Here is a 23,548-nt window from a genome sequence, read left to right as displayed (position 1 = left end):
CTTCCTACTTCTTTTCCTGCTACTTGCTTAATTTAAGTTTTATTTGTAAAAAAATAATATGAAATTCTTCTTTTGCGTATATAATAGGCTGAGAGTAGGAGAAGAATTTTCCCGCTTGTATTTATTTTTTGTTTCTTTAAATGGTGTTTTTTTCTTTTCGGGCAGTCTGCGGCCTTGAGTCAGTTTAAATGCTTATCTTATCCTTCGGCTTACGACTCTCCCGGCAAGTTGATCTAGTGTTCAAATCACTTTAGCTTTTGACCCTCTCTTTTCCTCGACATTTACGAAACCTGGCACTGTGGGAATTGACACAGATGACCTTTTTCTGCTACGTTGCAATGCAAAACCAGAACCAGCAGCTCTCTCTGCTATAGCTTTTTCTCTTTGTTCTATTGTTGCTTCACTTCTCGAGAGATGGATGGTGGGTTAAATGAGTTTGAAACATTTACTGCAACTATCAATCTCAGTTGGACCACACCAAACATCATAGATCTCTTTCAATAATTACATTTTATCCATCTCTTGGACCCCTTTCTTCTTTCTTTCTTTCTTTTTTTTTTTTTTATTTCTATTGGTTGCTAGGTGCCCATTGGACCACTTATCAAATTTGTACCATGCAAATGGTCATGGTTGCTTGAGACAAGTTCCCATTTTTTAGCCTATCTTGGACACTTTTGTCTTGGGCTGGGAAATGTGTTAACTTTTTCACCTTTCTTCTCTTTTGTCTAATCAAGTAGGAGTAGGAGTACAGTGATTCCAAAATGGAACCAATGATCACCTAGCTCATTCTGAAATGCCAAAGACAAAGTGAATTAGAAGTAGCAACTAATTGGTCAATTTGTTAGTTTTGGTGCTTCCCAATGTCATCTTTAACCGTTACTACTATACTATATCTAATTTCTACGATCGTATTTCATTTAAAATTTATATAATACAGTCAAATTTATAAAAAGAAAAGGTTAAAAATCAAAATGAAGAAAAGAGATGTGCTGGGGTAGCTTGGTAATCTCAAAGGAATGGAACATAGGGAGAATTTGGTAAGTTGAAGAGGAGCAACTAGGCCCTAATTTATTACCCTCCACATGAACTTTCATAAACCCTCTTGGTCTTTAGAAAATCCAACCCACCCACCTCCTTCCCTCCCCTCTCTCTCTGTTCATAACGTCACCCACTGGAAAACCTTCCTCTTCCGAGTTGGAAAGCGACTAACCCCCATCTCTCCTTCCCTCTCCACTCGTATATATACACACTCTGTTCCTTCCACCTTTGCTCACTAAATTGATACTATCAAACACCCATCACGGCAGCAGAGGGAAAATGCCTGTGAATCCTCCCAAGTCATCGCTCTTGCTTCACAGAATCAACAACACCACCCCCAACACTAACTCCACCACCACTACGACGACAGCGACCGCTGATAATTCCTCCATGTTTTGCCAAAAGCGGTATCCTTTGACATGCACCACGCCCGTCCCTGACACCGTTGCTCGTCACCACACTCACCCTGTTGGCCCCAACCAGTGCTGTTCAGCCGTCGTCCAGCAGATCGCTGCTCCCGTCTCCACTGTTTGGTCCGTGGTCCGCCGCTTCGATAACCCCCAGGCTTACAAGCACTTCGTCAAGAGCTGTCACGTCATCGTTGGGGATGGTGAGGTTGGTACCCTCCGTGAAATCCACGTCATCTCGGGACTCCCCGCGGGCAGGAGCACCGAACGGCTGGAGATCCTTGACGACGAGCGTCACGTTCTCAGCTTCAGCGTCGTCGGTGGAGACCATCGACTAGCCAACTACAGGTCGGTGACGACCCTCCATCCTTCGACAGCCGGGAACGGAACGGTGGTGGTGGAATCGTACGTGGTCGACGTACCGCCGGGGAACACCAAAGATGACACGTGTGTGTTCGTGGACACCATCGTTCGGTGCAACCTGCAGTCACTGGCTCAGATCGCAGAGAATCTAGCCAGGCGCAAATAGCAAACAAGGAAAAAGCAGCCATTTTCGTGAGTGAAACTCTTCTTCAGGGTAGATTACTTTCTCTCTCCCTCCATGTTTTTAGTAAAAAGAAAATGTCTTTGGTGATACGCCGTCGTTTTTGTGAGTATCCGATGTTGGGTTGCCGATGGAACATCTCATCACTGCCAAGGTCATGTTTATCGATTCACCTGATGATCCGCATCTTTTGTTCTTTTTTCCTTTCTTTCTTCTTTTAATATCTGTGAAATACTATTAATAAATACACATACCACTTCATTGTTAAAAAAAATATATTAGCTTCCACAATTTTCTGTCGTCATGACCGCCGACTGTTCTCTCCAATTTGCATATATTCTTATTAAATTTAAGCACAGAATATAAAAAAACAAGATAGAGTTTTTAAATATTTAATCATGAATGTAATGGACGGAGCAATTTGGGGTTAACGTGAAAAGATGGTACGGTGCTGCATTTGACAGCAAGAAATGACCAATGAAATGACAGAGTTGGTTTGAATAATTGGGTGTTTTTAATACTAAGTTTCCATGCCAAGGAAGGTCTTGAATTTCCATCATCCTGGAGTTATGGGAGTGTCTGGCGATGGCTGACAGCCTAAAAGGAGGGGTTGAATTTTTAGAATTTGAAAGGGAGGGGTCTAGGTGAAAAAGACCAAGGACCTAGCAGGACCACGACGAGCATGTGTTTTGCTAAATCGAACGAAGATGGTAGCATGCACATGATGTGTTTAGAGGCTTTTGATTCACCGGAAATTTGGAGCAGAAGGAAAGCTAGCTCTTTTCTGATGGAATAATACAGCAGGGATTTTAGGTAAAAATGAGATCTTTTTGCAAATTGCAGTGGAAGTAAACAGGGAGAGAGAATGATGGGGCTCACGTTGGCAGTTTATGGGCAGACAAGAATATGAATTTTTCCAAAGGGTAAGTGTGGTTAGCACTCGTGCGGAACATACATTGCAGTAGGTAAAAAACCCACTTTGTTTTTGCATTAGGCAGAGGGGGGTAATGTAAAATTCTGTCCTCTGATCTGATAAATGGATTTTATGGGGTATTTTATTTTTTTATCTTTTCAGCTATTAAAAGTTGCTGAAAGATGCCTCACGTATCAGCTCGAACATGCCCTTTTTTCCCAGGCAGGAGAAGACGTTGAACAAGGAAGCAAACAAAAGAAATCTGAAACAATGTGGTGGCTGGGAAGGGGAAGAGAGGGGGAGGGGGGAAAAAGTTTAAGGCAAAAAGGAAGAAAGGGGAAAAAGTTGAAGGTAAAAAGGAAGAAAAAGAACAAATATTATAATGGGGTTGCGAGTAACCTAGAAATTTCCTGTTCGGGTATTGCATGAGGCAGAAGCATGTTGCATTAAAATATACTGAATAACGTGAAGGGAATCCAACAGCGTCCCCCCCCTTCTCTCTCTCTCTCTCTCTCTATGCAACTTGACTATGATAACGCAACTAGCTGTTAAAAGAAAAGATAGGATGCAAGTTGCAAATTGTTTTCTCTTTCTTTGATCTCTCTCTATCCCCATCTGTTAAAAGAAATGCAACTTGCACTCTCTTTCTCTCTCTCTCTCATCTGCTTGAGACTTTGCAAGTTGGGGTGCAAGTGGGATGGGAGAGGAATACTTTTTAATAATCCCCGTGTACTGTTGTCTACTTTTGAATGCGTTCACGCCACCCATCCCCCCCCTCTCTCTCTCTCTCTCTCTCTCTCTCTCTCTCTCTCTCTGCTGCTCTCTTCATGCGTTTCTTCTGTAAAGACTTTTTCATTCAATATCTGCCGCCACCCCCACCATTAGCTTCCATTTCCATCTTCACATTCTTAACGCATTATATGAATTGGCCATAGACTGATTCAAAGGGTGAACCTTTTTTTTGAAAAAAAATTAGAGAAGAGATATTCGAATTCTGTTTTTCTAAATAAGAAAGAATATATCAAACAATGAGTTAAATATTAAATTTTTTTGAACAGAATTAATTAATTTCATCTGTAAAATCCAAACAAAAGGAATGCATACAAAATAGAACAATTTGATTCTAATTATGTTTTTGTAAACATGGTTTTCTTTTGTGCTGGTGGTGCAGTCGGCCTTTCACGGACAAGGGCTCCTTAATGCTGGGAAAAATCAGTCACCATGTGTATGAACTGGTTTTGATTGTTATAAACATGTGAGTGTGCAATAGATTTGGTCAATGGTGGTAGATTTTGTATGAGGTTATTATTCCATTGGACGATCTGTTGCCATTCGGGTCAAGCACGGCTTACACCCTAACGAGGGTTTTTAAGAGATAGGTACAAAATGTAGTATTGTGGAAAATCAGTACAAGACTTTGAAAAGTTATAAGTAGATCCAGGTGATAACTACCAAACGCTTTATCTCTTTATATATATATATATGTGAAAATTAAGATAAAAATTTCGATTTTAACTAATTATATGTACGAAAAATATTCCGTTAACTCTTTCGGAAGAAGAGTATAAACTTAAATTTGATTAGTCATAGACCCACAGTGATATATACATTGTTGCGGCGTTGCAAGTCAGGCTCATATCAATATCGACATTAATTAGGAGTGGTCTCCAATGGAAACCTGGCCATAAGTTATACATGAAATATATAGAGACAACAAAGTGATGTTGCTTTCGGGACACATATAAAATAACCTCATTAGCCAATTGGAAATCATCGTTTTGTAGTTGAAATCCTTTATTGTTAGTCAACAGAAAATGCCTTCGTGATTTATACTAATTATCTTTTAAGATTGAAACGATAACATTATTATTACAACTGTGGGAGCCACTTTGCCGGTCATGATGATGATCATTTCAATTTGATACTAAATTCAACTGTTTTAACTTCCCTGTTCATGTATATGTATCTTCATAGTTATCTCTGGCATAACTCCATGTGGGTTGGGGGAGTCAATGATCACGAGGATGTTTCCCATTTATCAATGGCAGTAATGCATGCTCGGTGCCATACCCTTTTCCCTGGTTTTGCTAAAAGAGGAAATGCAATCTTTTGAAGAAAATGAGCTCACTCTATATATCTTCAGAAGAAAGGAAGGTCTGTAAACCTGATGGATGCTGGTATTCTATACGCAAGAGAATTGTAGGGTAGCATAATCATGATATACTTTCATCTTTTGATTTATTTAATGAGGATTTTAGTTATATACTCATAAACTCCTTGAGCATTAATGGTCAAACCGAGTTGAAGTACACGGTACTTTTCCTTCTACTTTCCTACTCAAAACCGCTAGCAATTCATGTTTAGATATGTTGGTTAAATGTGGTAAGTAGAAGTAAGGATCAAATCCCTGGAGACAGCGAGAGACAAAGACTGGGCTTGGAGTTCTTGAGCTAACTTCAAGGCTACGGATGGGAGATGGGGGAGATGTACCAACAACCCTAGCCTAAAGTGCATAAATTTATTTAACTAGCACAAGAATAACAGCTCGGCTTGAGCCACAAGAATGGAAAAATCTGTGTCTTTACTCCCTTAGCATCCCAAGTTGCTCTTTCTCAAATTACCAGCACGTCCATGGACGGTGTCTTCTGATAGTAGCATTTAGGAATAACCTAGTGAACTTTTTTGGAAGTATGGATGTTTTGGTAAAACATAGCAAGAAACATCCAACAGCTACAAGTCCTGTCTGTTGCTTTCAGCAAACTACCGGATATTTGCACTTCCACTTCTCCTAATCCAAGTTTAAATTGTGAAAATTGATTCCCACCAACCGCTGGAAATTTAACTTCAAAAAGAGGAAACGGAGAGATGGGGGAGCCGAGTCAGACGCACAAGGCAGAGAGAGGGGAGAATATGGCGAAGAAGCAACAGGCCATGGTTTCTGCAGCATGGGATATCAGGACCAGCTTCCAATCGCTTGTTGCCCTTCTCATTGCCATTCTAGTCGTTGCTGCTATCTATCTGAGACAAACCAATGAACAACTCTTCGAGTCTGGGACTACACTTTCTGGTGGCAGCTTGACGTCAAGGTGCAATTTGTTCTCAGGGAAATGGGTATATGACAATGAATCTTACCCTCTATACAAAGAGAGAGAATGCACGTTTATGTCTGATCAGTTAGCTTGTGAGAAGTTCGGGAGAAAGGACCTTAACTATCGGTTCTGGAGATGGCAACCTCACCAGTGTGACCTCCCTAGGTTTCTTTTGTTCTCTTTTGTTTTTCCTTTCAGTTCGCATATATTTATATCCATAATAAGAACCATATAAAAACAGGACTGATGATGGTTTTAAGAATGCATTTGGCAATGTTTTTGAGCTTTGTGGAATGTTTCCTTGTTTTATGTTAATAAGGTTCAATGCCACAGCATTGCTGGAGAGGCTTAGGAATAAGAGACTTGTTTTCGTCGGGGACTCGCTCAACAGAAACCAATGGATTTCCATGGTCTGCCTGGTGGATTCAGCCATCCCTCCAGCCTTCAAATCCATGCATAACAATGGCTCCATAAACATTTTCAAGGCCACTGTGAGTGCTCTCTAATATTTCCAAAAGAATGCAGTTATATATACGCCAACAAAGGATTTCATTTTCCTTTTTAATCTCATTGGCTTTGTGATCTTTGCTACAGTGGCTAAAATTTTACTAATTCATGTTATTAAGGAATATAACGCAACAATCGAATTCTACTGGTCTCCATTGCTGGTGGAGTCCAACTCGGATGATCCAGTGAACCATCGAGTACCAAACCGGATTGTCAGAGTCCAGGCGATTGAAAAGCATGCTAGGCATTGGACAGATGCAGACATTCTCATTTTCAATACATACCTTTGGTGGAGAAGACGCCAAATGAACGTCTTGTAAGTACATTTTCCAACCTATAATTAATCAAAAACCAGCAGGTTAATTTGGTGTCGACCAAGTTTTAATTCGATGCGGCTCTGATATTAATTATCAGGTGGGGATCCTTCGAAAACCCTGAAGATGGGATTTATAAGGCAGTTATGTTGCCAAGGGTATACGAGATGGCCCTACAGACATGGGCACAATGGTTGGAGGTTCATGTCAATAGGAACACGACCCAGTTGTTCTTCATAAGCATGTCACCAACTCACCAAAGGTATACCATAAAACTTTCCTATATATATAATCTCTTCCTCATAGATTTAACAATAAATTTAACGATCAAACACATCAACCTGTCATGTAAAAACTTTCAGGGCCGACAGGTGGGGTGGAATCCAAGGTGAAAATTGTTACAGCGAAACAGAACCCGTTAGCAAGGAAGGATATGTGGGAGACGGAGCGAGTCCAAGGATGATGCGTGCAGTCGATAGCGTGCTTGGGGAGTTGAAAACAAGAGGGCTGAACGTCCACATGATGAACATCACACAGCTATCAGATTACAGGAAAGAAGGTCACCCATCGATTTACAGGAAGCATTGGGAAACAATAACGGAAGAACAGTTATCGAACCCCAAAAACTATTCAGATTGTATCCATTGGTGCCTCCCTGGAGTGCCTGATGTGTGGAACGAGCTGCTCTATGCCTACATTCTTCAACTTTGACAATTCCCTTCCCCCATCACCCCAATGAAATGTTAATGAAAATTAAGAAGCTTTGTAACTGTTGGATTGAATTTGAATTAGAGCTGACAACATTTCCACAGAAGATGATCTTTTTTACCTTTCTTTGTAAAAATTTGCGAATGAAGCTTACATACATAGGTTTCTCAAGCACACCAAAAGCCCCAATATAAATCCTCCTTTTACATTTTATATTATCAACTAAAATCTCAAATATTAAAATCTTAAATTTTAAATTTTAATCTATAAATTATAAATGTTAAACCGTAATCTGATAAATTTAAAAAACTTATGACCATAAAATTATAAAAAAAACTCCAATCGAGACATCAAGTAAGGACAAGATTTTTGTTCTAAAAGTAGTCGAATACACAAGTTTTAGTAATCACATCATTATTTAAAGAGAAATTTAGATAAAGAAATGTAATTGTTTGTTAGAAGTTCAAATGCAAATAAAGAAATAAGTCTACCAAATTTCCCATTAGGTACAAATATTTTATTAGGCTAACAACCTTGCACCATCATAAACTAACATTACCCAAAAATAAAACTAATATTGTATTCATAAATTAAGAATTTAGTGTTAAAATAACATTAATTAAAAAGATTATATGATTCCCAAATAAATTATGAACTTTTCATATAATTGATAACTGCCAATAATTATGGTCAAGGTTTTAGGTGAATATGGAAGAGCCAAGAGAAACAATGATAGAATACTCATAAATGCACCAAACCACCCATCGATTACCAATCAAAGTATCAAGAACAGCAGCAATCAGCTGGATAATCAGCCTTAACTACAGCTGGCACAGTCTGCTTGTTAAGAACTAATGACCTCTGCATGGGCTTTTTATATTACAACTATTAATTGGCAAACTCAATGTCCTAACATTAAGTGGGTAAATCCAGTTAGTACTTGTTATGCCTTAGAAGTGGCAGGCAGCCATTTGGGAAGCTCAAGGTTCTTGCTTTCTGCAAAATCCTTGGGGCTCTGCCATTCACCATGTCGGTGACGCCTAGATGGAGCAGAAAGAAACCCCATATCCCTTTGCTTGCAGTTCTTCTCCTGGTTTTCATAGCTTGTTCAATTCTCTACAATGAATTCAGCATTCAACAAATCCATGAAAGCCCGGATCATGCTCCTCACAGTCAAGAAACTTCATTTACTTATGTAAAACCAAATCTTCCAAAAGGAGCTTCAGGTGTGGTTATCATCTTCAATCTCTACTGCCCTTTTTTTTTTTTTTCTAAAACAGTTCTTCTTGGTCAAAGTTCATCTTTTTGAATTTCAACAAAGTTCAAGTCTTTGCAAGATTTTGGTATATTAGAATAACTGGGATTTCGTTATTTATGTGTGTGTTTAGAGGTTTTGGATAGATTCAGTAGTTGCAACACTACAAGGAACTACAGCGGGAAGAAAATCCAGTGGGTTGACCCGGATGCAAAATCGGGTCGGCGAAGCAGGGTAAACCAAGAGAGCTGTGATGTGTTCTCTGGAAAGTGGGTGTTTGATAACACATCGTATCCACTTTACAAAGAGTCCGACTGTCCGTATATGTCGGACCAGTTGGCATGTCATAAGCATGGGAGGTCTGATTTGCAGTACCAGTATTGGAGATGGCAGCCTCGTAACTGCAATTTGAAGAGGTAATGTCCTTTTTTGTTGTTGTTGTTGTTTCCGTTTTGGTAGATGTCAAATTATATAGTTCAGATGATTGCTTGGTTTTTTGCTGTGTCCTGTCTGAGGATGTTGTTCGAGACCCAAGTCCTAGATTTACCGGTTCTAGCCTTTAATGGCAGTAGCTTAGTAGATAAATCTGAATACGAGGAGGTATAGCTAATTCAAGAGAAATGGGTGATCTGTACCAATTCAAATGCAACTGATGCCATGTGAAGATTAATTTGATTTTTCTGAGTAGTGAAATTGCCGGTTAACATTTTGGCTATAGATGATAGGAACTTTCTCCTAATTGAAATTGATTTGTTTTTTGTCCTCTATTCCCTGGTGTGTTAGATGGAATGCAACTGAAATGTGGGAGAAGTTGAGAGGGAAGAGGCTAATGTTCGTGGGGGATTCTCTGAATAGAGGTCAATGGATATCAATGGTGTGTTTATTACAGTCAGTGATCCCTGCAAATAAGAGATCCATAAGTCCTAACGCTGAGCTTACCATTTTCAGAGCAGAGGTAAGCCAGGAAACACCCTCTAAGAGGTTTGAATATAAAGCATAAGAAATCCACGTATCTTATAAGGGTGATTAAATTTTTCTTTAAGTTTGTCTATGTATTATTCTTTGTGAGGGCATGCCTAGAGACTAAATAGAAATTTATGAAACATTATAGGCTGGTGATGGATCTTGGAAATCTGATATTTCAGTACATCATGGCTGTGTGCTACTCTTGTGTCGTTTGCAGGAATATAATGCCACTGTTGAATTTCTATGGGCTCCACTTTTGGTTGAATCTAATTCTGATGACCCAGTGAATCACAGATTAGCTGAACGAATAATCCGTCCAGATTCAGTACTTAAGCATTCATCACAGTGGGAGCATGCAGACATACTAATTTTTAACTCGTACTTGTGGTGGAGACAAGGCCCAGTTAAGCTGTTGTATGTATAATCGCTGACAAGTTCTAGTTTAGGAAAGATAAGTATATTTTTAAGATGTATTGAATTCCTAATATACTTGCAACTTTTGCAGATGGAGTGCTGAGGAAAATGGAGCCTGTGAGGAACTCAATGGGGTGGGAGGCATGGAGTTGGCCATGGGAGCTTGGGCAGACTGGGTAGCATCTAATGTCATTCCCCTGAAGAAACGTGTCTTTTTTGTTACAATGTCACCAACACATTTCTGGTGAGGGTCTTACCCCTGACCTGAATTATTCTATACTTCTCATCATTTGGATAAGTCACCTGTTGAAAGTTTCATACTTATTCAATTGCCACTAATCATACTATAGAGGCATTTGAGGCAGAGATGAAGAATCATAAGACTAGTAATGCAACATGGAGTCACTAATAGGACTGTTTTCACCTGGTTAAAGTTTGCAAACTTATTTAATTGTGATAAATCGTACTATAGAGGCATTTGAGGTAGAGATGAAGAATTTATAAGACTAATAATGCATCATGGAGTCACTAATAGGACTGTTATTAGTATCCACAATTATTGGCCCTAGCATGGAGTTATGTGACAACAGAGGTTCATAATATTTCCTTTGTGAAGAATCAACTTTAGTATGCTCTAGTGCACTTGCTGGGGTTTGAGATCCTAGCTGATTTGGAAATATTGAAGCTTATAGGACCCACGGATTAATAAACTGAATGAGATAGCAAAATTTTCTTGCTTAGGTTTTACTTGCATGAAAATCATTGTTGGCCATCATATGTGCCCTTCAATTTGATGGAGTTGACTTGATGTCTCGATCGATGTTTCCTTTTAAAGTTTTAAGGTTAAAAATGGAGGCCTTATGTAATTGTCATGGCTAGTTCTTGTTACCAAACTGCAAGGCAGCATCTACAAGAGTATGGTGCTCCTATTGGTACAATGGCATGTTTAGCCCAATTATTTACTACATTTCGTTTCAATTTCTCATCGTATTAATGATTGGCAAGCTCCTAGAATGTGAAAAAAGAAGCTGCTTCCCTTGCTTGAGGTCTTTGTACTTTTTCCATCTTCAGTTGGGGGATCTTTTAATAAATTTTGGCCTATATTTACTAACATTTTGCCATTAATCAGGAGTCAAGAGTGGGAATCGGGAAGTGATGGAAACTGCTATAATCAAATGACACCAATCACTTTGGAGGGCTACTGGGGGAGTGGTTCCGACTTGCCTACCATGCGCATGGTGGATAAAGTGCTTTCCCGATTGGGTTCAAAGGTATCTGTTATCAATATTACTCAGCTCTCAGAATATCGAAAAGATGGGCACCCTTCCATCTATAGAAAATTTTGGGAGACATTGAGCCCCCAGCAATTGGCAAACCCTGCAAGCTACTCTGATTGCATACACTGGTGCTTACCAGGTGTGCCTGATGTGTGGAATGAACTAATATTCCATTTTTTGTAAAAAAAAACAAAATAAACAATTGAAATTATTTTAGTGGCTTTACATACAGCAAATAGGAAAAGGAAGTTTAATTGTGAATTCTTCCCCATTCCTGGAATGGGAATGACAAACTGTATTTGCACTGAAAGGATTGCTTATAACACCTGAAATTATATTTCTTTTGTCTAAAACCTGAAGCTCAGAGAGCATGAACTCTCTTTGTTGTCTTAGTACATCTGACTATTTAGTGCGAGCAATTTGGCTAATGCTTTTCTTATGCCTATTGTCGGGTTGTATACCGGTACCTTGTGCTTGTAGGGGTAAAGAATAAGCAAGAATTCTTCTTGAAACCATGCTTCCACGATACAATAGCTTGGTTTTATGTTTTTCAGCTCTCTGTATTTGATTCCCAGAACTGGTGATGTCAATTTGTATAGTTAAAAAGTTCATTCAAACAAAAGACAAGAGCATCTTGTATATATATGTTCAAGGCTTCAAGCCAATCGAAAGAAGGAACGAGGCTAGGGTCAGCCCATCCCAAAATCTTCTATGGGTTAGGAATGGGTTTAGCCCAGACCCGAACTATGAGACTCTAATCCAACTTTTCCTTTTGGATACAGAATTAGACTGAAAAAGAATTCCCAAGAATAAACATCTTCAACATTTTCAATTAAAATTACCTATATGTTTTCATCAAGGAAAGGAGCACTAAATACGTTTAATTGCATCTGTGTTAGGAAAAGAGCACTAAATATGTTTTTCCTTTATATCCAGGAAGAAAAAGACTAGATAATGATTTATCCTATATACACTTCCACCTGAAACCAGTTCTTTGCCAAGCTCTTGTTTGTTTGAAACCATACCTTCCTTCTCAGGAAACATTGCGGGTCAAGGAATTTGAAACTGAGAGGGAAAGCACCAAGTTGATACCACTGCATTCTTGGGACTGCCCTACAGACAAGAAGGTTCCTGATGCTGGAAGAACATTCCCATGATCGTTGCATGTACAATAATCTTGATCTTTTGCTTCACCATTTTCAACCGAGGCTGCCATTGTTGATGACACTGTTTTCTGCAACAAAATATTCATTAAAAACAATACAGGGAGACCTCTGAAAATAGGTTAAAAAACATTTTACGAACCTTCCTGTAAATGGTTCCATCCTCCTCTACATGCCAACCAGCCTCCTGACAAAGAGCTTTCAACAGATCATTGGCATCGGCATGCTTAGGAAGCTTGTAATTCCCATGCTCCTTGAGCCCTGCAAAGATGTTCTGAGCCACCGCTCGCCGCCTTCGCTCCCTTTGCTTATTCTTTTGGCGCTCGTTCTCGGTCGGAAACCGATACCTAGTGACTATTCCACCATCTTTGGTGGCTCTATGAACTATCCATGGCCCCTTGCTCTTCTTGATGCATCCTCTCAATGTAGTTTTCTTCTCACCGGCCATACCTTTTCTTTTCAGCTTTGCTCCTATGCTGTTCTGAAAATGGTTATACAAATACAAAATAAAGCACCAAAAGAGAGCAACGTGGAGGGTACGGTTTTGTACCATCAGGTCCAGACAGCATAATGACAATGGAACATTCCTGAACCAGGTTGCTATGGTGTGACAACGTTTGCCAGTGATTTGGGGATTAAAGCCTTAGCCCATTGTTTCTTGAGATTAACTCCCCCATTTAGCTTAGTTTGTCGTCAAAACTCATTGATTTCCCATGCAAAAGTAGTGCTTTTTTCTTCTTTAACAGAATTATCCATGTCTGCACCTGAAAAAGAATATATGTTTGGCCGCAGGAAACTGTAAAAAAGTAAATAAAAGGTAAGAGGATAAAAAAAAAAAGGGAAAGAACGGGTGAGGACCACCCCTCCATTTGCTATTGTAGACCTTCATCGACAGCAGCTGGTTTTAGCTGTTAATTTTGGCAACATGAATGAATCAAAGGTTTGATGGAAAGCTCACGTTTTTGTGCTAAAGGTGCTTTCTTTGCAGCATCTGTCAAGGTATACAACGCATTACAGAAGTGTGACGGTCGAGTACATTATTGAATGGGATATTATTAATACTTTTTAATGATATTTTTTATATTAAATAATATAAAACATTATTTATTTATTAAAAATATTATTAAAAAGTATAAAACCAACCAAATTGATTGAATATAAAACAGTTGGTAGAATTAATTGAATATGTCAAATATAAATCAATTTCAATTATTTTAATTTTACAGTATAATTCAGTCAATTTAATTATTTCTTATTAAAAATTTAAAATCGAATGAATCCAATATTCAATCTAATTACTATTAAAAAACTTACAATATTTGTAAAATATATACAAATAAGTTCATTTTAACATGCCCTTTAACTAATAAATTCCCACCCCTAACATAAGTGAAGCAGCAAAGATTAAACAGACAGAGATTGAGCGGGGCCGATACTTTATTAGCAACTTACAGCACAGTTAATCAATGGCATCCCCCTATAGTTTAGCTGCCTGAAAATATAGGAGAATAACAAAACTAGGGGATCCTAACTATCTCAAACCCCAGCATAATTACACATGAAAAGCCTAGCAAAATATATACATTCTTAGCTATTTGACACACATTGGTTTCCCTCTGTCATTTCTATACTTGGTCCCTTCAACCAGAACTCGAAAAAAGGATTGTGCTGTGACCAAATTCAAGTGCTTTCGTACCTTTTCAAAGTCCGGATAATCAAAATAATGGCTTCGGGCCTCCAGGCTCCTGGAGGACTATGTCAGCTGCTCAGTGGATGTTAAAGAAAGACCTGCACAGGGAGAATGTCATGAGTTTAAACTAATTCATGTCAAAGTTTACAACCCCGAAAAAGCTCTTGCTTCAATAGATCATGTGCATATCATCACAAAAATTTGACCCGAACTATAACTTCACATCTAAGCTACCTGCCTGATAATTCTATTTTTCTGGTCAACTAAACTAAAGGAATATGAACTGGTATATAGATTGCAAAAGCATTCATGGATAGGCTTCCTCCAGGCAGCCAATTGCAAATCAGTTTCCAATATTACTGGAAAAAAGGAAAGAAAGAAACTAGTCTTACACGATTAAAGTTGACCTGCGAGAAGACTCGTGGTGAGAGCAAATAGAGATAGCAACCTCATCCTTGATGTCAAGCGATAAGGGTCCATATGATATGCGAGGGTGCTTGCTTCTAGGCAGTCCAAATCAAATCAGCTCGTTTGACAGATTAGCCTCCACAATTGTCAAGAATAAATAAAACCTTCTCCCTGAGTTTGTCAATAATCTGCATGAACAAAGTCAAGTACTAAAGGTGAATATGGTAGTGGGCATTAAAGATTAAGCATCACTTCTAAATTTGATAGTGCGCACCGAGTTAGAGGCCTTTGCCCATGTCTGAACACAGGCACCAGCAATTTTAAGGTGAGAACAAATTGAGGGATTCAAATTTAAAAAGTATGCACAATTTTCTGCTGCTTCGGCAACCCAGAGATGATTCATTTGATCCTTTGCTTTCTTGATAAGGTTACAGAAGCCTACCTGCGAGTTAGAGTTACCATTAAATAAAAAATTAGAAAAGAAAACTGAGTTCTTTATAATCTTTTGACCAGGAAAGTTGGTGATATCTGATAAGCAGGAATCACCAAAGAATTCAGCTATGGTTACCAGAACTATGATGTTTAGTCAAATCAATACTTCCGACAACCATGAAATCCAGATTCCAGAAGCACGTTGACTAAATGCATCTGTACTAGATTTGGGAAAACTATTAACTTTATAGATTTTGTTGCCTGGTATATTGATTAATACAGTGTATTGTACAGCTGCAGTCAAAACGCTAATCAACTAGTTACATAGACTCAATGCAATGGCTCAATTATTAAGTTCGAGAAGTACTTACCTGATGACCCTAGTTCACCTGAAGCTTTCAGTGATATAGAACATCACTATCCAAATATTTATTTATTCCCTAACTTGTAGGAATAGTCCTTATATATGCCATGGCATTTCTATAAACATGTCTCACCTAACAAATTTTCCCAAAATTTTTCAAAACCTTATCACTTTCAAAAGGCATTCCCATTTTGGAGCACAAAAAAAGAACACTCTACAACTCACCATGGATCCCACTAGGTTAGAGTTGATTGGAGCAAATGAGTCCTTATCAATGCATGGTGAGCAAAAGCTGATGGCAAGTAAAGAATCTGATAATCCTTCTGACAGTAAATTTGAAATGGAATCATCTGTCACAAACACCCACTGTTTCTTTTGATGAGCAGCCGTATAGACTTCCCCCACGTACACAACATATACAGCAATGTCAAACTCACTGAATAACCCGAAAGAAAAATGAATAAGGAAAACAAGATTTCAGAAGAAAATAGCTAGGCGTTAGGATGTGAAGGTAGAGGAGAGAGATTTACCTGGAAAGAGGAATTTCACCTAAATTTGACAATTTCGTTGGCTTTCGCGGACTGAAAAATGGCCTGTAGAGGACAAGCGTGAGCTGGAACCAATATATGATAACAGAGCATGTAGATGACAACTTACTCAAAGCATTCCATTGCCATGGGAGATAAAGGCTGCCATTTAGTGGTAGATCCTCGGGCTTGTAAATAAAGGGCTTCTGAATCTGAGTATATTGGTATAAGCCCAGCAACGACATATGCCTGCCCCTCAACCAGCTCGCTTTTCTGTTTCAGTCATACGTATCTTTGTAATTAACAATTAAATAAACTAAGTTATTCTATTAAGCTAATTATTAACCCTGCCCAACTAAAGGAGATACAAGGACAAATTATATAGCACATGCTTGTAAGAGTAGAAAAGGGCACATGCACAAGGAGATGAAGCTAATCCAAAGGAGAGAGTAGAGCAGGATAACACTCAGATTCACCTGCTTTTCTGTAGGATTCCAAATGGTTATTATGCCTTCTTTAGGTCTTCCCTTTCCATGATATTTCCTAGTGGTTAATCCAACAACTCTCACCCTTATGAATGGGACAACATCTCGCTCATTTAAGCCAGCTTCTGCCAGAGCTTTCTTGATTGATTTCTCCATCTCTAACTGCCTGGTTGCCTACAGTCACATCTGCATAGTTAATATCACTTTCTAATTTAGATTTTTCTTTCAAGGAAAGTAGCTGAAATGCACCTCAAGTTTTGATTTATATGTAGCAAAGGAAGTTAGTTGCTCTGGGCTCATTTCTGCCATTAAGACTTCTGGCTCAGCAGCTGTCTCAAGAATTTTTAAGATTTTTGCTCCTTCACTCTCACTGTCACTAAGGATATGAGAACTGTTGACCCCTCTTTGATACTCAGATATAACGTGATCTACAACAACCGAGCCCCTGCAGCAGGAAAAATATCGAGCGTGTAAAGCCTATTGTACTCACAATTACATGACCAGTTAAAGGCCTAACTTCAAAAAATTTTCCAGTTAGAATACCAGTCCTTATTTCACATCAATAAACTTCTGGTTTTCCTCTGCTATTACCACAACACATCCTAATGAATGTTTAAGGTTGTTAAGAAGAATCAAACTGGTAGCATTAACCAGTTGATATCCTTTAGAGCACATCATAGTAATTTATGCAACAAGCATTGATAGAGTCAGTATAACCAAGAGTCGAGAAAACCCATATTACTACTGGAGAATGAATGTTTATGAAGTTAAAAGGCACTATCACTCTCTCTTATAAGGACAGTTTTGATGAAGGAAGAAGGACTAGGTCTAATAGAGAGAAGATAACAGCGTATTAGTAGGAAAAAGCACAAAAAGTTGAAGTTTATCAGACAAAGCCTGGTAAAAGGCTGACTGATGAAGGTTATGTGAATGCCATAAAGCACAGCAGATTTATGCATTACGTTAAGTTAACACCACCATAATGACATGAAATTACAATACAGAAAAGAGGATTCCGACATCTTAAATGAAGACAAAATATAGTAGGTCACCTTTGATTGTGCTGTTGAACCATTCTACTCTCCATCCTCTCGGATCTGACAATTGACCCCCCATTACTCAACCTGGATGGAAAAAATAAGATAAACTAAAAGCACCCATGCAATACCGTTTTCACATAAAATTGCAGACAAATCACTTTCCAGTTACCTCTCCCTGTAGAGAACAGGGTATATCCGAGTGACTCCTACTAAAGTCCAAGGCACTGGACCTCCATCACTTTTGATGCACCTAAATGCCAAAGGAGTACCAACACCCTTGCCTAAAGACATTAATTGGAAAATCATGCTCGAGGAGGCAAGGGAAATCTTGATTTTTCTTGTCATATGAAACTAGAAACCAGAATTTAGCAATATAATGTAAACACTACTTACAAAATCCCAGCCGATCAGCCCAATGAGCTCTAAATGTCCCATTTATGTTCAAAAGTAAACTTATTGCACTTGATGCCTGAAATTCAAGGGGAAAAAATAAAGAAAATGACGAGACTCCAAATGACAAAGCAATTTCAAGAATTTAACTTCCTTAAAAAACTTCAAATCAGCCAGAACCTCAAGGGGTGAAACAGGCCCAACCCAGCCACACAATCCTGCTCCCCAGATCTTCAAAAGACAAATTACTCCATAAGAACAAGGTGAATTTTACAGAATGCTCTAATTGAAGAGGGGAAATTGAAACGCAAATGAACAATTTACCCGAAGTTTCTGTCCCACAAATAACTTTCCAGCAGCAAGCTGCTTTGATAGCAATACATCCAAAACAGCATCCATTGAATACCTGTAAGCCAAGGTATCTTTTACATGCAAAAAAAAAAAAATTAATGTAGCATAAGCATTAAAATGGGAATTTGCTTACCACCCATCTGTTAGTTCCACTTTTGCATTACCGCTATTATCAGCTCCATTTGTAATCAATAGATTTGTCTCCATCTTTGGTTCAGAATTTGACTGAATATTTGAAATGCATAGTACCAACATTGTAGAAGGCGAAGCATCCCCTTCAAGTATTCTTTTTATTGCAGAACGGTGTGCATGATTTACTTCCCTATCGTATCTAGAAAAATGGATCATAAATTGTTTTCATAAATATCATGTCAAACCAAAGTTCAGAGGCAAACATATTACTCACTGTATTTTAATACCTGTACTTTAGTTCCTCGAGGACATTGGAGATAGTCAAAAATTTTCCAGCACATTTGGAAGGATAGCACCTCTCATAACACACAAGTTTCCAGACAATCCACTTATAGTGATTTGCAACCCACCTAGACATGTGTACAAGTGTAACCGGAATGGTTTAATGCATACATAAATACATTGCTGAATGCAGATGATAAACAGTACTTGCAGGTATAGCCCAACTGTGAGCAAGCAACCAAAAGCATCAATTTATGCATAACTTATTGTAGCACATGGAAATCATAATAATAAGGTTTAAGTAGTAAACATATGAAGCAGGCATGGAGAAGAGGAAGAGGCAATTACTCTTTACAAATGTATTGCATAGAAGCTCCAGAATGAGCCAACATGTCATAAAAAGCTTCTGCCCCAATGCGACTTAAGCCAGATTCATCTTTAAACATGTACTTAATTGCATTGTCTGGTTTGATCTGTTTCTCTTGGTCTGACAAACACTCCAACTAAATCAATTCAGGAATATAAACAGGTGTCAATGCTGAGAAATGAATCAATTTCTTGAAAGCAATGAATAGCTCTGACAGGCTGTGTACCATGCTGCAGGCTGATGGAGGCACTGCAAAATATTCCTTCATATATACTCTTGGCACTTGAAATGGATATTTAGTGGAAACTGTTCTTTTGCAACATGAATGATCATCTGATGAAGCAGATAAAGCTGATGAAAAGCATGTATCAAGGAGCACAAACCAAGATGATAAAAGTAAAACAAGTTTTTAAGGCTTGATAAAATTACCATTACCTACAAAGGAAACACCTTTATTCAATGGAGTAGAGAATTCAGAACAGCGGGGTCTCTTGTATGGAGAAATAAAACTTGATCTTCCAATTCGCTTCTTCTCAGTCATAATCCGTTTGTTATTTGTTTGAGATGTGACAATGTTATTTGAAATATCAGCCAATGGGCCGCCAAATGACTTTCCAAGCCTTGGCAACGAAATGTTCGTTACCAAATTTTTCTCAGAAGTACTATTGCTTAAAGGCTTCTGAGCAGAAGGCATATTGGTGGTCGACACACATGCATTAGAATTTCCAACTGCATCAAATTTGCCAACTGCATCAAATTTGTCAATCAAGTTACTCCCACAACATATTTTTTCTGAATTAAATATGGACCTCATTTGCTTGAAAGATGCTTTCAGTGGAGATATAAAATCCTTGGATGTATCTTTACTCTTTATTGTTCCTTGAAGGGAAAAGGAAGTGAAAAAATGGTTTTCCTTGTTTGATGAAGCATCATTAAACTTTTCCTCTGAAACAGTAAACGGTGGAACCTCTTCTTCTACTTCACCAAAGAAATTCCCTAGCTCTGGATCACCAAGAAGACTCCTTGCACGCTTCAATGCATCACTTGAAACTGATAACGACCTTCCACCAGCAGTATGAAACTTGATTGGAGGTGGCTTGGGAGCTGAATCAAACTCTTTGGAATGCACTGGCGTTGAGTCATTTTCACTGCCTACTGTACTTCCTACAAAACCATTCCTAGAGTTTAACAAGTGCCTTGATTCTGAAAAAAAATCCGCAACCCCAGTATTTCGTAAACCTTCTTTTTTCTCTGAATGAGAAAAACTTTGCCACCCACAAGGTTCATTAGTTGCAGGTAACTTCTTTGGATGTTGAAAACCTTCAAAACTGTGATGCTCATTATCTTGTTCCAGTCCCAGCAATGTCTTAGCTCTGACCAAACCAGCTGAAGATATGTTAACCATTTTCCCAGAGCCCGTTTGAAAAAGAGAGTTAGAGCAGCCGAATCCATTGTTTCCGGGAACCACTTCCCCTGTGCAGCAGATAAGTCAAAAAAAGGAGCTGGTTCCGCAACTGTACAACCATCTTTATCCATTAACAGTGAATACATTTAATGATTTTTTAGTGACCGCTGTTTCGTTCCTATAAACTAGAGAAATCATTCGAAACATAAATTCAACAGTTATAGTTTTCATGATTTTTCTTCAGCTCCAAATTTTGAGATATTAACAGAAAAGCCCAAATCACAGATTCTTTAAACATATAAAGCTCAAAATTAATATATGAAAAGCCAGATGCACATTATTAAAGGAAAAGAGAGAGAGAGAGAAGCGTTTACTTGAAGTAACAGCAGTGCCAACGTCATCGTCGCCAAGAATAGACAATGCTTTTGCAATGGAAGACTCTTTCAAAGCCACCGATTTACCTAATCCTGTTCTAAACATCGGACAGTTCCTGACTCCTGCATCTCCGTTCTCAATAAGCTTCGAGCATCCTGTGTTTGGTTCCAACAAAAATCTCAGAGCAAAATAAGTAAACTATACATGTGAAAACCGTTCAGAGACCTATTACCTTGAAGCAGGAGATCGGCCATGGAAGGGAGTGGAGGAACAGGAGCGCGGTTCGGCTCATCGTCTGGTTTAGATGGGAGGATACGACCGGAAACCTCCCACCGGAAATCGTTTCCGGCGTCAGAGAATATCTGCCACGTCGACATTTTCCTGATTTCGCTTAAAGGCTTCCCTTGGATGCCGCTGGTGTTTGGCTATTAACATTTTGAAACTTTTTCTTCTTTATCAGAGTTTTCTTCTTTTCGGGAAGGCGGGAACTTAATTTGCTATGGAGGGTAAATTTTGGGCTTCCTCGACCCGAACAATATTACACTCATCTTGACTTGGGCTTTTCAGCCCATTTCATTAATGGCGTTAGGCCAAATAATTGCTCTTCGACCCGGAAACCATTTGAATTTGATTTCAAAATAAAATTATGCAATGAATTTTAAGTAGTTAATTTTTTTTATAAATTTATATGCTAAAATACCATATAATTTAATAAAATTATACTATATTCTAAGTTTAGATTTGAAATTAATTGATTAATTAAATGAGTCTTAATTCCATGATACAAATATTGACATGTCTAAAAGTTCGATTGCTTGATTATTTTTAATAAATAAATACTCATAAAACTAATATTTATTATCTTAAAACAAAATAACATTATTTCCTGTGTTTTAGTAATCTTAGAGTGTATGGCTCTTAGATAGCTCGATTGATTTTTTATGACAAATGATAACATGTCTTAAAGTTAGACTATTCGATTACTTTTAGTGAATAAATGTTCATAAAATGTTATTTATTATTTTAATTATTTATTAAGTTAAGTAAATAATTTATTTTTTGTATCGAGATTCTTTTGTGATAGGAAAATAAATAGCATTACATGAGTAAAACAAAATCGTTAAAAACAATTATACATTTTATTGTTATGATTGTATAATTTATATAATCAAACAAAATCGTTAGTTTTACATGACACGATATAATTAGTATTCAATAAACTCATTTAAATACAATTAATTTATTTAAATGAGTATCATAAATGAATTAAACAAATCATATTATATGAATTGACCCTATAACATGATTAATTAAATAAATTACATATACAAATCAAGAAAGTTTAACCCGTATTTAAACAAATTAAAATAATTTTAAATTTAAATCCATTGAACTCAATGTTATCCTTGTGTCATGTTAAGATGTTGAGAGATGGGTAAAATGTTGCTTTTGGATCAAATGCAACTGGAGGTAAATAAAAACAAAATGAATTACTGGAATCTCGACTATTGATCGGGAAAATAAAAAACGACAACATAAAAGCCAAAGATGAGAATGTTGAGATATAGATTCTTCCATGGCAATGCTTGAAGAAATAATCTAATAGTATCGAAGAGACAGCTCATGGGCTAAAGAGTGCGGACCCATGAAATCTATCACCCTCTTTTACCAAAAGCATGTGAAAACCTTGGAAATCACACGATCCTTTGTCATGGAATAGTGGAGGGTGGGGCAGAAGCAAGGATTTGTTTGGTTTGGGGGAAAATGGGAAGAAAAATAGTCAATCACCATGTGTGCTCGATTCAAAGGTTGATGGTGTGCGAGTAGGTACAGCGTATAATCATTGCGTCAGATTAATAAGGTGGGGAGGGGGGGACTGGGGGCCGGGGGACCTTCGCCTTATCTCATCCAGAACCAGAACCCTAACCCTGGACCTGGCGTTGGGTGGCATTACTCGCATCAACAAAGTCCGGTCCCCAAATATATTCACCAAAAATTATGTCGGGTGCGGGCCCTTCTTTCCCATTTCACCCATTGCCATCACATTTATGCCTCATTCCCCAAGGACCTATGAAACTATTGTTCATTTTTGTGAAAATTGGTAATTAAATATGTTGAGATGTCTAACTCAGGGAGATGAGTGTCTTATTGTAATATAAAATATATTAAAATTAAAAATTTTGTATTAGAAGAGAGAGACATATATATATATATATATGGAGAAGATGAGAATAATAATAAATGATATTGTACATATTGCGTTTGTAAATATAAATGCATACTTATTATTTACTTGTTACGGATGGGGAATGGCCCAATGGGGCAGGAATTGGGAAATGCTGGTGCGGCCCGAATCAAAACGATGGGCCCCCGAGTGTTAATCTCTGGATGTCTGGTCCCCACGTGGCGGATTCAGAACGAATCAAAAGGCCATGATGTGACTACCACCTATCACCGCAATCCTTTCACAAAGGCAGGCCCGGCCGTCTGCACCAAAACCCCGTTTTTTCAGCCCACCCTTTGACCAATTACCATTAAACTCTTTTTAAAAACGAGAAGGCCAACAAATAATAAACTAAAAAGTGTAAACAGAATTAATTCTAAATTAAATGTTGGTTTTAAAATTACGATGTAGCATCAAACTGAACATTATTTTCATTTGTTAATTTTTTTGTAATAAATTATCACGTGTTACGTTAATTGTT

General features: G+C 38.0%; 4 protein-coding genes across 6 annotated transcripts; 3 read left to right on the top strand and 1 right to left on the bottom strand.

Moving 5' to 3' along the window:
• Positions 1-1,091: 1,091 nt before the first annotated feature.
• PYL4 (PYR1-like 4) lies at positions 1,092-2,303 on the top strand. Its single transcript, XM_007026527.3, has one exon. The coding sequence runs from the start codon at positions 1,318-1,320 to the stop codon at positions 1,972-1,974; it is 657 nt and encodes a 218-aa protein (XP_007026589.1). The 5' UTR covers positions 1,092-1,317; the 3' UTR covers positions 1,975-2,303.
• A 3,421-nt stretch (positions 2,304-5,724) lies between these two features.
• Positions 5,725-7,626, top strand: TBL34 (TRICHOME BIREFRINGENCE-LIKE 34). The gene is made up of 5 exons (XM_007026526.3): positions 5,725-6,156; positions 6,311-6,482; positions 6,618-6,814; positions 6,913-7,074; positions 7,175-7,626. The coding sequence occupies exons 1-5, from the start codon at positions 5,768-5,770 to the stop codon at positions 7,521-7,523; spliced, it is 1,269 nt and encodes a 422-aa protein (XP_007026588.3). The 5' UTR covers positions 5,725-5,767; the 3' UTR covers positions 7,524-7,626.
• A 751-nt stretch (positions 7,627-8,377) lies between these two features.
• Positions 8,378-11,785, top strand: TBL35 (TRICHOME BIREFRINGENCE-LIKE 35). Its single transcript, XM_007026524.3, has 6 exons — positions 8,378-8,746; positions 8,909-9,191; positions 9,559-9,730; positions 9,959-10,155; positions 10,247-10,399; positions 11,285-11,785. Exons 1-6 carry the CDS (start codon positions 8,548-8,550, stop codon positions 11,613-11,615), a joined length of 1,335 nt encoding a protein of 444 aa, XP_007026586.3. The 5' UTR covers positions 8,378-8,547; the 3' UTR covers positions 11,616-11,785.
• A 952-nt stretch (positions 11,786-12,737) lies between these two features.
• Positions 12,738-21,222, bottom strand: BRCA2B (BRCA2-like B). Of its 3 annotated transcripts, XM_088806104.1 has the most exons (22): positions 21,076-21,222; positions 20,843-20,998; positions 19,499-20,536; positions 19,290-19,396; positions 19,045-19,199; positions 18,702-18,824; positions 18,416-18,613; positions 18,256-18,337; positions 18,112-18,162; positions 17,935-18,010; positions 17,711-17,822; positions 17,554-17,625; positions 16,751-16,946; positions 16,493-16,675; positions 16,147-16,289; positions 16,020-16,082; positions 15,715-15,925; positions 14,968-15,135; positions 14,678-14,881; positions 14,292-14,383; positions 13,146-13,586; positions 12,738-13,071 (listed from the first exon to the last, which is right to left on the bottom strand). In XM_088806104.1, the coding sequence occupies exons 1-19, from the start codon at positions 21,218-21,220 to the stop codon at positions 14,825-14,827; spliced, it is 3,336 nt and encodes a 1,111-aa protein (XP_088662230.1). In that variant the 5' UTR covers positions 21,221-21,222; the 3' UTR covers positions 12,738-13,071; positions 13,146-13,586; positions 14,292-14,383; positions 14,678-14,824. The 3 variants fall into 3 exon arrangements, with proteins under 3 accessions (XP_088662230.1, XP_088662228.1, XP_088662229.1); XM_088806102.1 differs by having other exon boundaries at positions 12,738-13,586; XM_088806103.1 differs by lacking the exons at positions 12,738-13,071; positions 13,146-13,586 and having other exon boundaries at positions 13,870-14,383.
• Positions 21,223-23,548: the final 2,326 nt, after the last annotated feature.

The sequence above is a fragment of the Theobroma cacao genome, chromosome 5 (genome assembly GCF_053813885.1).
Source record: "Theobroma cacao isolate CCN51 chromosome 5, ASM5381388v1, whole genome shotgun sequence".
NCBI lineage: Eukaryota > Viridiplantae > Streptophyta > Magnoliopsida > Malvales > Malvaceae > Theobroma > Theobroma cacao.
The sequence above is the reverse complement of the archived record's forward strand: the minus strand, read 5'-3'. Positions and strand labels throughout refer to the sequence as shown.

Bases quoted from the DNA above. Each gene is read 5' to 3' on its own strand.
- TBL35 (XM_007026524.3), top strand. From the start codon at position 8,548: ATGTCGGTGACGCCTAGATGGAGCAGAAAGAAACCCCATATCCCTTTG. The intron at 9,192-9,558 runs GTAATGTCCTTT...CTGGTGTGTTAG, and splicing joins CGTAACTGCAATTTGAAGAG to ATGGAATGCAACTGAAATGT. The intron at 10,400-11,284 runs GTGAGGGTCTTA...GCCATTAATCAG, and splicing joins ATGTCACCAACACATTTCTG to GAGTCAAGAGTGGGAATCGG.
- PYL4 (XM_007026527.3), top strand. From the start codon at position 1,318: ATGCCTGTGAATCCTCCCAAGTCATCGCTCTTGCTTCACAGAATCAAC.
- BRCA2B (XM_088806102.1), bottom strand. From the start codon at position 21,220: ATGTCGACGTGGCAGATATTCTCTGACGCCGGAAACGATTTCCGGTGG. The intron at 20,537-20,842 runs GTAAACGCTTCT...TCTGCTGCACAG, and splicing joins TGGCACTGCTGTTACTTCAA to GGGAAGTGGTTCCCGGAAAC. The intron at 19,397-19,498 runs GTAATGGTAATT...CTGCTTCATCAG, and splicing joins TAAAGGTGTTTCCTTTGTAG to ATGATCATTCATGTTGCAAA.
- TBL34 (XM_007026526.3), top strand. From the start codon at position 5,768: ATGGGGGAGCCGAGTCAGACGCACAAGGCAGAGAGAGGGGAGAATATG. The intron at 6,157-6,310 runs GTTTCTTTTGTT...TATGTTAATAAG, and splicing joins CACCAGTGTGACCTCCCTAG to GTTCAATGCCACAGCATTGC. The intron at 6,483-6,617 runs GTGAGTGCTCTC...CATGTTATTAAG, and splicing joins TAAACATTTTCAAGGCCACT to GAATATAACGCAACAATCGA.